This window comes from Opisthocomus hoazin, chromosome 6, assembly GCF_030867145.1.
Source record: "Opisthocomus hoazin isolate bOpiHoa1 chromosome 6, bOpiHoa1.hap1, whole genome shotgun sequence".
Lineage (NCBI taxonomy): Eukaryota > Metazoa > Chordata > Aves > Opisthocomiformes > Opisthocomidae > Opisthocomus > Opisthocomus hoazin.
Genome location: NC_134419.1, coordinates 372,433 through 384,470, shown reverse-complemented (window position 1 = coordinate 384,470; position 12,038 = coordinate 372,433). Strand labels below are relative to the sequence as shown.

At 58.4% G+C, this 12,038-nt stretch overlaps 1 protein-coding gene across 3 annotated transcripts in view; it reads right to left on the bottom strand.

Annotated features, from left to right (window-relative positions):
• The window catches only part of ERICH3 (glutamate rich 3), a 53,182-nt gene extending 45,548 nt beyond the window's left edge, over window positions 1-7,634 (bottom strand). For all 3 annotated transcript variants that reach the window (XR_012764358.1, XM_075424216.1, XM_075424217.1), the window contains exons 1-2: window positions 7,537-7,634; window positions 1,107-1,200 (exon numbers count right to left, since the gene is read on the bottom strand). Coding sequence is in view for 2 of the 3 variants with exons in the window: in XM_075424216.1 (XP_075280331.1) it covers window positions 1,107-1,200; window positions 7,537-7,556 (114 nt within the window). In the remaining variant the exon portion in view is untranslated. The remainder of the gene's footprint in view (window positions 1-1,106; window positions 1,201-7,536) is intronic.
• Between the last annotated feature and the right edge of the window lie 4,404 nt (window positions 7,635-12,038).

The window sequence follows — 12,038 nt, the reverse complement described above, 5'->3', positions numbered from 1 at the left end:
CTGTGCTAAACAGTCACACCTAGGAGTGTGTAAGTATTTTTAAAAATGTTCAGCATATTCATCTTTTCCAAATCCTTCAGTTTTCCATTAAACACATTTGAAAAATAACACTGAAGCTATTTAAACAACTCGTAGGGTCAAATATGCTTAGATTTCACAATTTAAAAAACCTAAGAGAATCAATATGATTTTGTGTATTTGCAAACTGAAAGATTTTGCAGAGGCAAACTGCAACGAGCAAAAAGAAAAACAGAACAAAAACATAAAAACATTCTGAATTTGTCAAAACCTTTCCACAAAATATCTTCTTCTGCCTGGATGTGAAATACAAGCAGATTGACAAACATTCTCCCATCAGCGTAGTTGCGCAGTACCACAGTGCCATATGCAATACCTTCCTGAAGCTGCATTACTGAGCAGAAGCTCACGGCTAACCCAAGGCTCTCCAGTATTTACATACATCATCAACCCACGCCAGCCACCATTTCCAGCTTCACACAGAAAAGCATTACGACTGTTGCATTACAGCAGGCGCGGTGGAAGCGTAAGTGTGATATTCTGTGGAGCATGGCCCCCGAATTGACTGTTATCACATCACTTCTAGTGTGGCACCATCATCCACCAGCAGCTTCCATGCCAGCATCTTCACAGCCCCGGGTGGCCCTTGCACCTTGATGTCCTAAACGTGCTCAGTTGTGAGCTACAGCATTTCTTCAGCTGTCACCAGCGTCTTCAAAACCCCCTGGCACACAGAGCTAAGCTCCGGGCTGTTTTACTTGTCTTTCTGTCACTTTGATTTCAGCAGTGCAGCCTTATGCACCACAGCCCTGTGTCCCTGCGATATCTAGCTGACCAACAGTAGATAATTATGCAGTGGAAAATGCTTGGATTAAATAAACCTCCTCTCAGTCTCAGTGTGATCGTGTGGCTTTGATCTGGCATGGCATAATTTCACGTCTTTGGCTAGCTGGTCAAATTCTTACCAATGACAACACATACCTCTAACAAACAAACAACAGAACCATCAGTGGTTTGACTTGTGCAATATTAAAAGAAACAAAGAATTATTTTCTTTTTTTCTCAGAAAAAGGAAACTTCAATCTCACCAGTCCTGATCTCTGAAGATGTTCTCTTATCCTGGTATTGTTGAAATATCCAATCAGGTGTTTGTCCATAAGGCTATTGTAGGTCGCAAGAAATCTGAAATAAAACCAATACAGACGCATATAACCCCCTTTAAGCTATAAAGACCTCGCCAATAGTTTGCTGCACAAAATGCTGTCTTGATGAATCATGCCCAGCATTTTGTGAGATAAATGCCCATTAGATTATGTAAAGGTACTAACTTATTGCTTCTGGAAGATTCATATCAAACAAGTGACTCCTGCGTAAGATACAGCAGCTCAGCATCGAGCAGCGTACCACCACAGAGGCACAGGGTCCAACAGAGCCCAGCCCTCCAAGGACAGCTCCCGAATAGCCTCCTCGGATAATAAACTTGGACCTTCGGCAGCTCGGTATCACTCCACACCGCGTTTGGAGCCGGTTTCCTGGCTGAGCCCAGCAGGCACAGCCACAGGCCCCGCTCAAGTGCAGAGGACACTGTGCATCACCAGGACAGACGCGTGCCATCACCCCTGCACCACCACACACCTCCCGCCCTGCCCCGCACCCCGCTCAAGTGCAGAGCATCACCAGGAGAGACATGCCATCACCCCTGCACTGCTGCATGCCTCCCGTCCTGCCACGGGCCCCGCTGAAGTGCAGAGCACACTGTGCATCACCAGGACAGACGCGTGCCATCACCCCTGCACCACCACATGCCTCCCGCCCTGCCATGGGCCCCGCTGAAGTGCAGAGCACACTGTGCATCACCAGGAGAGACGTGCCACCACCCCTGCACCACCGCACACCTCCCACTGCCCTGCCCCACGCTCCCCTTCCTCCTGCCGCCCGCTCGCCAGCGGTCGACACGGCAGCGACGCAGCTTCTGGCAGCCTCTGCAGAGACCTGTAAGAACAAGGCGGGTTGGGAGGCACCCCCAGAGGCCATATAGTCCAGCCCCTGGCTCAAGGCACAGCACTTATCAGACTTCACCTACACAAAGGAATTTTCCTGTGGTCTTCATCGCCAGCTCTCAGCCATTATTGTCTAGTATCCACCACAATTAAATTGCTTTCTTCAGTCTACTTATGTTAGCAAAAACTGCTAGCGCCAGAACATATTTTTAGGACAGGACACTGTTTCCATAGTATTTTCACCGGCTTGAAAGTTAGCGCACACGTTATTAGCTTGGGTACAAATCTTTGCTCTGATGAAGACTAGTTATTTGCGTCTTCAGCCAAAGCCTCCTTCAGTATCTACATTTCCACCCATTTCTTTATGGCACTTCCCTCTTCTTCATTGTTCCCACCATCAGAGGGATGGCGTATCAAATTCATCACCTGGAACACCTACACAGAAAACTAAGTGGCTTCAATTTCAGGTGTCAAAAAATACATTTAAGTCTTTCCTCCTGTTTTGAACCCTTTTCTCAATGGGGATTCAGCTATATGTCTGTTACAATATTGCCTGGCCAAGCACTAATCTGTTCATGAACAAAAAAAGCCAGTTTCAAAAACAGTTCTCCAGATGGCCTTTACACCTACAGAACTCATAAACTACTCGGGAAAACTACTCTACAACAGCAAGATCAGGAACTGTCCTGTCTGTTTCGGGGACCATTTATTCAAACACACACGCTAGAATATTTATTTAAATAAACAGCCAAGAATGCTTATCCCACAAACATATTTATAAATTCAATTGCACAAAACTTGTACAGGGCTTGCATTGATGGGAATACTTCTTTTTTCCCCCCTCTAAATACACTACATTTTACCAGAAATCATCAGATTGACTCTATGTGACGGATTTGCTCAAGCTCAATGAAAACCAAGCGTGCTCTACAGGAAACCAAGGAGTTTGTGCAAACGGCCAGCAAGCACACTTGTCTGCCTGCGTGAACCCGGGTGCCGCGCTGCTCTGCGCTCAGTGAGCTGCCACCTCGTCACCGACCCGGTCTTTCTGAGCAGACCGTGCCTTGTGCCAGAGGGACAGCAATGAGCCCTCGCCCAAGCTCAGAAGGGCATCAGCAGACAGCGGAGTGGCAAGGGACAGGGCCTCTCCCCCAGGCCCCCAGCCCCTCCCGGGCTGCGAAGCACGGGCACAGCTCTCGGCTCAGGTCAGCGCCAGCCTGCGCGGGCCACAGCTGAAGACCCGATCACTTTTGCCGGACCACACTCCCGAGATTTTGGACGGACCAAGCAGCCGGTACTACGACGGCTCTCAAGTGCCAATCAGTCAAACAGACTCCTGGGACTCCGCTGCTGTAGCGACCTTCTGCGGATCTTCAGCTCTTTAAAGATCCCTGACGCAGGCGGGCACAAGTCCTCTTCTGCACCCAGAGTAATAAAAATGGGCCCAATATGAAATGCAAGAACCTCTCAAGTCTTTTCCAATTCCCAAGTCAAGATACTAAAGATCTTTTTAATGCATACATCAAACAATCCAAAGTGAACAAATTGCATCTCTTTCCTACTCACTGGTGAACAACTAAGATCAACAAACATGGAGAACCAGACCATGCAGACCACCGAGCAAGGCACTCCCCTGCTCTGCCGCGGGAATGTCACGCACCTCTGTAAAGCCAACAGAGCCAAATAATTGCAGCTGCCAAAGATCAGAGCTTCCAAAAATTGAACATAAGATATGAGCGCTGAACATAAAAACTGAAGCTTCTATAATCAGCAGATATATTTTTAATAGTTCTTAGCACAACCATATTTTACTTCAACTGCTAGAAAACAGGACAAACAGCAAAGTAAGTGTCAGCAGGCTTAAGTTTTTAATACTCTAAATCCATTCACATTCGTAAAATGAATACACACAGATACATATTGCATAACAGGTTCAGCCTGACCTTTGGGCTCTCTAGGCAGGACATGTTTTACACAACAACAGACTGATCTGTTTCCTTTGGCTTTAAATTTAAATGCCACTGTACCTCAATTACATATCTTTCAGCAGGATAGTTCAAAGTGAATGTCTATTGCTATGCTGAGTTACCATGCACAAAAGTATACTCAAGGAAAGAAAGAACTAAAAAAAAGAAATCCCAAAAAACAGAGAGATCATAAATTTACAGGAATTTTATCTGGGGTTTCACAATAATCTCACAGGTAGCCTACCAACAATAAATTAAACTTTAAACAAACAATTTAGCTTACTCTGTTAGGCATGTTGATTAAACTATAGGTACTATAGCAACTGACCTACACCACTTTCTCAATCCACTGTTTGCATATGCATTTGAAACCACCAGATTACATCAATTGTACTAAGTATTGACTTATGGTATCACCTGGCAATTGCACACAGAGGCAGAGAAACTCAGTCCAATTCCTTTTCTAATATTTCACGGGCCATATAACTTGTTAAAATGCAACTCCCACCTGAGCACAGCGATGTAGCAACTTCAGTTTCAAAGAAGTCTCTGTACATGTTGTTTCTCATCTAAATTATGAATAGGCTGGTCCTCAAAAATGCTGAATTAAATTCAAAGTTCAAAAGGGTATTGGAGGAAATAAGGAAATAATGTCCAGAACCAAAACCCATTCACCACTGAAAGGAATGCAGCTGGATCCCGTGAGCTCTGGCAGAGCCCCACTGCAGAGAGCAGCCTGAGCTCTGCCCAGGTGAGTGCAATTAAATCACTGACTGCTCACCGAAGAACTAATCTAAGAGTGCATCAAAGCTCTAGTTACTGCTTGGTAAAGTCACAGGGAATTACAGCCCCTGCGTTTGATATTACAGCCGGAGTTTGTGGCCCCTCCAGCCAGACAAACAGCCCTGCCCCTGACGGAGACCATTCCCCCCTCTAAGCAGCCACTGGACCTTGCAATGTCTCTGCTGGGGACATGAACAAGCAAGGCTCGTCTAGCTTCCCAGCAGAGCAAATCTAACCACAGGCTGCCACCTGCAAACAGCAAGTTCACCGTCCCACGAGGCAGGGGCACCTGCCCAGCATGTTCCATCTGGGAGCAAAGACTACTCTTAGGAGACTCTCCAGACTCCCAGCCGCTGTCTGCCCTTCCCTCCCTAAGGAAACTCTTCCATCACCATGAAGTATATCTCGCTTCCCAAAAAAATGCTGCCAGGGTCTCCAGAGAGGTAGGCAGACAGTGGCAAAGTGGTTTTCTGCAGAACTGGAATTTGGTGTTAAATCCCGAAGGTCAGGACTTTGTAAATCCGAGCTGGGAACAGCCCAGCAGGCACCCATGGGCCTAGGAGTCAAAAGATTCCAACAGAGAATGGGATTTTGCCATCTACTTGCCAGTACAGGCATTCGGAAGGTAACTGCTACCTTCGTTACACTATTCAGCATAAATGCTTGTTCTGCTGAGTGTCTTCAAGCTTCAGCCAAGCGAATACATCCAGTGACTACGCTGCACTTGGGCTCCTCTCTCTGAGAAAGAGGGCCATCTACCCAGAGGATGAGAAGCCAGGAAAACCATGCCCAGTCTCCAGGAAAGGAGGCTCATGCTTTGCCAGGAGACAGGGCTGCCACACTTGTGAACCGGCTCTAGCAACTGCAGCCCTCCTCCGGCACGGCTCTGGAAGGGGAAGCTGCTGCTCGCAGCAGTGCCACCACCTGACCCGTGGCTGCAGGCTCCGCTCTGCTCTGCTCCGCTCCCCCAGGCCCAGCTGCAGCTGCCAACCTTGTTCACTCCCACTGCTGCTGCCGCACGCACGAGAAACCACGCTGGAACACAACTGCTGAACCAAAGCTCACCGGAGTCAGCAGGTGACTTGAAATTTTGACGGGGCTGTGGAGCCAAACTATAATTAGCTGGTTTATTCCAAGTCCACAAGGCCCTTAAGCACACATACAGCTTTACTCGGATGGTAACCACGGAATGGAGAGGCCACGGTCTCTCCAAACCACACTGTGCCTCTGCTTAAAAGTCTGCAGGACCCCTTCAGCCCTGGCCATCTGACCTCAGCGAGACCACCAGTGGGCTTGCTCCATGGACACACTGCTGACACCCCCTGGGGTTTTGCTTCGAAAGCTGCACGCTGTTTTCTTCACTCCTTGCCTAACCTGAATTATTTAGCAGCCAAACCACTGAAGATTCTTTGTAAAGATACTCAGCGAGAATTATTTTATGAACACACTGCCCCAGGGGATGGTCACCAAGCTCAAGGGCATCTGTAAATCAGTGAGCAGGCGGAAATGAGCTCGCTTTGCCTGCGCCCTTATAGCAGCCTTCCAGTACCTGAAGGGGCCTACAGGAAGGATGGAGAAGGGCTTTTCACAAGGGTGTGTAGTGATAGGACAAGGGGGAATGGCTCTAAACTAAAAGAGGGCAGATTTAGATTAGATATTAGGAAGAAATTCTTCCCCACGAGGCTGGTGAGGCCCTGGCCCAAGCTGCCCAGAGAAGCTGTGGCTGCCCCCTCCCTGACAGTGCTCAAGGCCAAGTTGGATGGAGCTCTGAGCACCCTGGGCTGGTCGGAGATGTCCCTGCTCATGGCAGGGGGGTTGGAACCAGATGAGCTTTAAGGTCCCTTCCAACCCAAACCACTCTATGATTCTACCCAAAGGCAGCGACAATGCCCTGGAAGGCAGAGCGGGCCCCCCAGCACCATGCCTATGGGTGCTGCAGGACCCTCATGACAGCGGGGACGCACAGAAGTCCTGTGCCCGGGAGGACCCAGCCCCGCGCACAGCACAGGCTGCAGGTAGCCAGGCAGGGGTCAGCTCTGCGGGAAGGGCCGGCTAGTCCCAGCAGGCACGAACTGACTGTGAGCCAGCCAGGCGCCCTGCAGCGAGGACAGCCTTTCGTGTACCCAAACCATGTTTGTGTGCCAATCCCGAACACAGCCAGACATGGAAACGGGAGCCAAAAGACGCCAGCTCTGCTGCCGATGGGTTACACGGCCGTGAGCAAGCTCTGTCATCGTTTCTTTAGTCAGAGCGTCGTCCACTAGAAGAAGATTGTGCCATGCGGTGTCACAAAGACAGGGACCGGCAGAGACCCTCAGTTCCTCGGTGTCCGTAACCCACACGGTCCGGGGGAGGTCCAGACACTCGGAAACTCGCGGCCTGCAGCTCCGGCGTCGGAGAGCAGCACCGGGGAGGCCGGAGGCCGCGGCCCCGCCCGCCCGCAGACCCCGGGAGCTGCCTGGGCGGGGGCGCCGGGACCCGCAGCGGGACCGGGCCGGGACGCGCTCACTCGGCGCGGCACCACGGCCTCCGACGCGATCCGCGGCCAAGGCCGCGCCGCCCCCCGCCGCGCACCACCCCGGCCTCCCGCGCCGCAGCACACCCTCGGGGCTCTGGGGCTGCCCGCGGCGCTGCGCTCGCAGTGACAGAGGCACACGGGCACCGAGCGGCGCGCCCGGCCGGTCACCGCCCCGTCGCTGGGACAGCGAGGGACGTGGGGCAGCGCCGCGGGGCAGGGCCCGGCCCCCCGCGCCCCCCGCCCCACTCACCCCTGCTGCGGGACGCTCATGGCGGCGGGAAGCAAAAGCGCGCTCACTGCAGGAAAGCGGCCGCGAGGGACCCCGCGCTGCCGGCCGCGTCCCTGGCGTCGCTAGGAGACGGCGTGGGGCGGGGCTAACAATGCCTGGCCCGCGCGGAGGGCGGGTCCCGAGCCGGCCCGCCCCCTCCCCCCGCCCCGCCCCGGCACTGGGCGCGCTCCCGCCGGGCCCTGAGGTGGCACGAGCGCGGCGGGGGCAGGCCCCGGGCCCCTTCGCGACCGCAGCGCTGCGGCCGCGGGGCCGGGGAGGCCGGGGCAGGCCCTGCGGCCCAGCACAGAGCCCGGGGGCGGCGGGATGCGCCGCCACCTCGGCCCGCACCGAGGGCAGGGCAGGGCAGGGCAGGGCAGGGCAGGGCCAGGCCGGGCCCCTCCCTCCCCCCCCGGCCGGCGGTTCCAGGCCCCGGCGCGGCTGCCGCCGGCGGGCAGCCCTCCCTCCCGCGCTGAAGGGACTGCGCCGGTCCTCGGGCCCTCTGCGGCACCACCCACCCGCCCTCGCCGCGGAACTCCCTTGTAACAGAAGCAGCTATCAGGAACTTCACCGTCCTCCTGGTTTTTGATCTTCCCACCCCTTTAACTAAAGGCTCGCTAATTTGCTGTACCACGCTGCAGCCCGACAAGTGAAGGATTCACGCAGGGGCCCACACGACTACAACGGAGAGGGGACACGTTCCATGACTAGCACACATAGGCAGCGTTTGTTTTGGGCACGACAACAAATACCAGCTGCTTCTGAGAGCAATTCCACTCTCTCCTGTTCCGGAAACACGTACAGCAGTGGCTTCCAGACCGCGGCGTGCCCACAGAGTGGCATGCCTCACCCCAAACCTTCCCTGCGTGCGCACAGGCCAGGACAGAGCCAGAGCGGCCCCTCGCACTGCCCACAGCGGCGCCAGGCAGACCACCGCTGGAAGCCACTGCTTCATAGACAGCCCCCCCCCCCGATTAAATCAGTTACTCAAAAATAAACCACCTGGCTGACAGAACTGTTCTGCCTAATTCATCTGTGGTCCCCATCCTCCTCACCCTGCCCAGGGGACGGCGTGTCCCACGGGGAGAGCGGAACCAAGGACCCCTGAGGCTGACACTCTCGCGATGGGCGGCGACGGGGACCTGCAGAGACCCTCGGTTCCTCGGTGTCCGTAACCCACACGGTCCGGGGGAGGTCCGGACACTCGGAAACTCGCGGCCTGCAGCTCCGGCGTCGGAGAGCAGCACCGGGGAGGCCGGAGGCCGCGGCCCCGCCCGCCCGCAGACCCCGGGAGCTGCCTGGGCGGGGGCGCCGGGACCCGCAGCGGGACCGGGCCGGGACGCGCTCACTCGGCGCGGCACCACGGCCTCCGACGCGATCCGCGGCCAAGGCCGCGCCGCCCCCCGCCGCGCACCACCCCGGCCTCCCGCGCCGCAGCACACCCTCGGGGCTCTGGGGCTGCCCGCGGCGCTGCGCTCGCAGTGACAGAGGCACACGGGCACCGAGCGGCGCGCCCGGCCGGTCACCGCCCCGCCGCTGGGACAGCGAGGGACATGGGGCAGCGCCGCGGGGCAGGGCCCGGCCCCCCGCGCCCCCCGCCCCACTCACCCCTGCTGCGGGACGCTCATGGCGGCGGGAAGCAAAAGCGCGCTCACTGCAGGAAAGCGGCCGCGAGGGACCCCGCGCTGCCGGCCGCGTCCCTGGCGTCGCTAGGAGACGGCGTGGGGCGGGGCTAACAATGCCTGGCCCGCGCGGAGGGCGGGTCCCGAGCCGGCCCGCCCCCTCCCCCCGCCCCGCCCCGGCACTGGGCGCGCTCCCGCCGGGCCCTGAGGTGGCACGAGCGCGGCGGGGGCAGGCCCCGGGCCCCTTCGCGACCGCAGCGCTGCGGCCGCGGGGCCGGGGAGGCCGGGGCAGGCCCTGCGGCCCAGCACAGAGCCCGGGGGCGGCGGGATGCGCCGCCACCTCGGCCCGCACCGAGGGCAGGGCAGGGCAGGGCAGGGCAGGGCAGGGCAGGGCCCCTCCCTCCCCCCCGGCCGGCGGTTCCAGGCCCCGGCGCGGCTGCCGCCGGCGGGCAGCCCTCCCTCCCGCGCTGAAGGGACTGCGCCGGTCCTCGGGCCCTCTGCGGCACCACCCACCCGCCCTCGCCGCGGAACTCCCTTGCAACAGAAGCAGCTATCAGGAACTTCACCGTCCTCCTGGTTTTTGATCTTCCCACCCCTTTAACTAAAGGCTCGCTAATTTGCTGTACCACGCTGCAGCCCGACAAGTGAAGGATTCACGCAGGGGCCCACACGACTACAACGGAGAGGGGACACGTTCCATGACTAGCACACATAGGCAGCGTTTGTTTTGGGCACGACAACAAATAGCAGCTGCTTCTGAGAGCAATTCCACTCTCTCCTGTTCCGGAAACACATACAGCAGTGGCTTCCAGACCGCGGCGTGCCCACAGAGTGGCACGCCTCACCCCAAACCTTCCCTGCGTGCGCACAGGCCAGGACAGAGCCAGAGCGGCCCCTCGCACTGCCCACAGCGGCGCCAGGCAGACCACCGCTGGAAGCCACTGCTTCATAGACAGCCCCCCCCCCCCCGATTAAATCAGTTACTCAAAAATAAACCACCTGGCTGACAGAACTGTTCTGCCTAATTCATCTGTGGTCCCCATCCTCCTCACCCTGCCCAGGGGACGGTGTGTCCCACGGGGAGAGCGGAACCAAGGACCCCTGAGGCTGACACTCTCGCGATGGGTGGCGACGGGGACCTGCAGAGACCCTCGGTTCCTCGGTGTCCGTAACCCACACGGTCCGGGGGAGGTCCGGACACTCGGAAACTCGCGGCCTGCAGCTCCGGCGTCGGAGAGCAGCGCCGGGGAGGCCGGAGGCCGCGGCCCCGCCCGCCCGCAGACCCCGGGAGCTGCCTGGGCGGGGGCGCCGGGACCCGCAGCGGGACCGGGCCGGGACGCGCTCACTCGGCGCGGCACCACGGCCTCCGACGCGCTCCGCGGCCAAGGCCGCGCCGCCCCCCGCCGCGCACCACCCCCGCCTCCCTCGCCGCAGCACACCCTCGGGGCTCTGGGGCTGCCCGCGGCGCTGCGCTCGCAGTGACAGAGGCACACGGGCACCGAGCGGCGCGCCCGGCCGGTCACCGCCCCGTCGCTGGGACAGCGAGGGACGTGGGGCAGCGCCGCGGGACAGGGCCCGGCCCCCCGCGCCCCCCGCCCCCCCCGCCCCACTCACCCCTGCTGCGGGACGCTCATGGCGGCGGGAAGCAAAAGCGCGCTCACTGCAGGAAAGCGGCCGCGAGGGACCCCGCGCTGCCGGCCGCGTCCCTGGCGTCGCTAGGAGACGGCGTGGGGCGGGGCTAACAATGCCTGGCCCGCGCGGAAGGCGGGTCCCGAGCCGGCCCGCCCCCTCCCCCCGCCCCGCCCCGGCACTGGGCGCGCTCCCGCCGGGCCCTGAGGTGGCACGAGCGCGGCGGGGGCAGGCCCCGGGCCCCTTCGCGACCGCAGCGCTGCGGCCGCGGGGCCGGGGAGGCCGGGGCAGGCCCTGCGGCCCAGCACAGAGCCCGGGGGCGGCGGGATGCGCCGCCACCTCGGCCCGCACCGAGGGCAGGGCAGGGCAGGGCAGGGCAGGGCAGGGCAGGGCAGGGCAGGGCCGGGCCCCTCCCTCCCCCCCCGGCCGGCGGTTCCAGGCCCCGGCGCGGCTGCCGCCGGCGGGCAGCCCTCCCTCCCGCGCTGAAGGGACTGCGCCGGTCCTCGGGCCCTCTGCGGCACCACCCACCCGCCCTCGCCGCGGAACTCCCTTGTAACAGAAGCAGCTATCAGGAACTTCACCGTCCTCCTGGTTTTTGATCTTCCCACCCCTTTAACTAAAGGCTCGCTAATTTGCTGTACCACGCTGCAGCCCGACAAGTGAAGGATTCACGCAGGGGCCCACACGACTACAACGGAGAGGGGACACGTTCCATGACTAGCACACATAGGCAGCGTTTGTTTTGGGCACAACAACAAATAGCAGCTGCTTCTGAGAGCAATTCCACTCTCTCCTGTTCCGGAAACACATACAGCAGTGGCTTCCAGACCGCAGCGTGCCCACAGAGTGGCACGCCTCACCCCAAACCTTCCCTGCGTGCGCACAGGCCAGGACAGAGCCAGAGCGGCCCCTCGCACTGCCCACAGCACCACCAGGCAGACCACCTGACCCCTGAGGCTGACACTCTCGGGCTGGTCAGCTTGCACATGTCAGCCACATCTGAAAGAGGAGCCAGAAACGTGACAACAGCCCTAAGACTCAGCTGCAGCAACTGATGTTACCTAGCCAAGGTGATTCTCACCCCACTGGCCATTAATGCTGGCGGAGAACACTGCCTTGACACCCGTGAATTTCTCAAACATCCCCTTGCAGGTCACAGCAAAGGTGGGTTTGCACTAGTGCACAAGGCTTGCAGTACAGTAACTGAGCCATGGGCAAATCTATGTCCCCTCACCT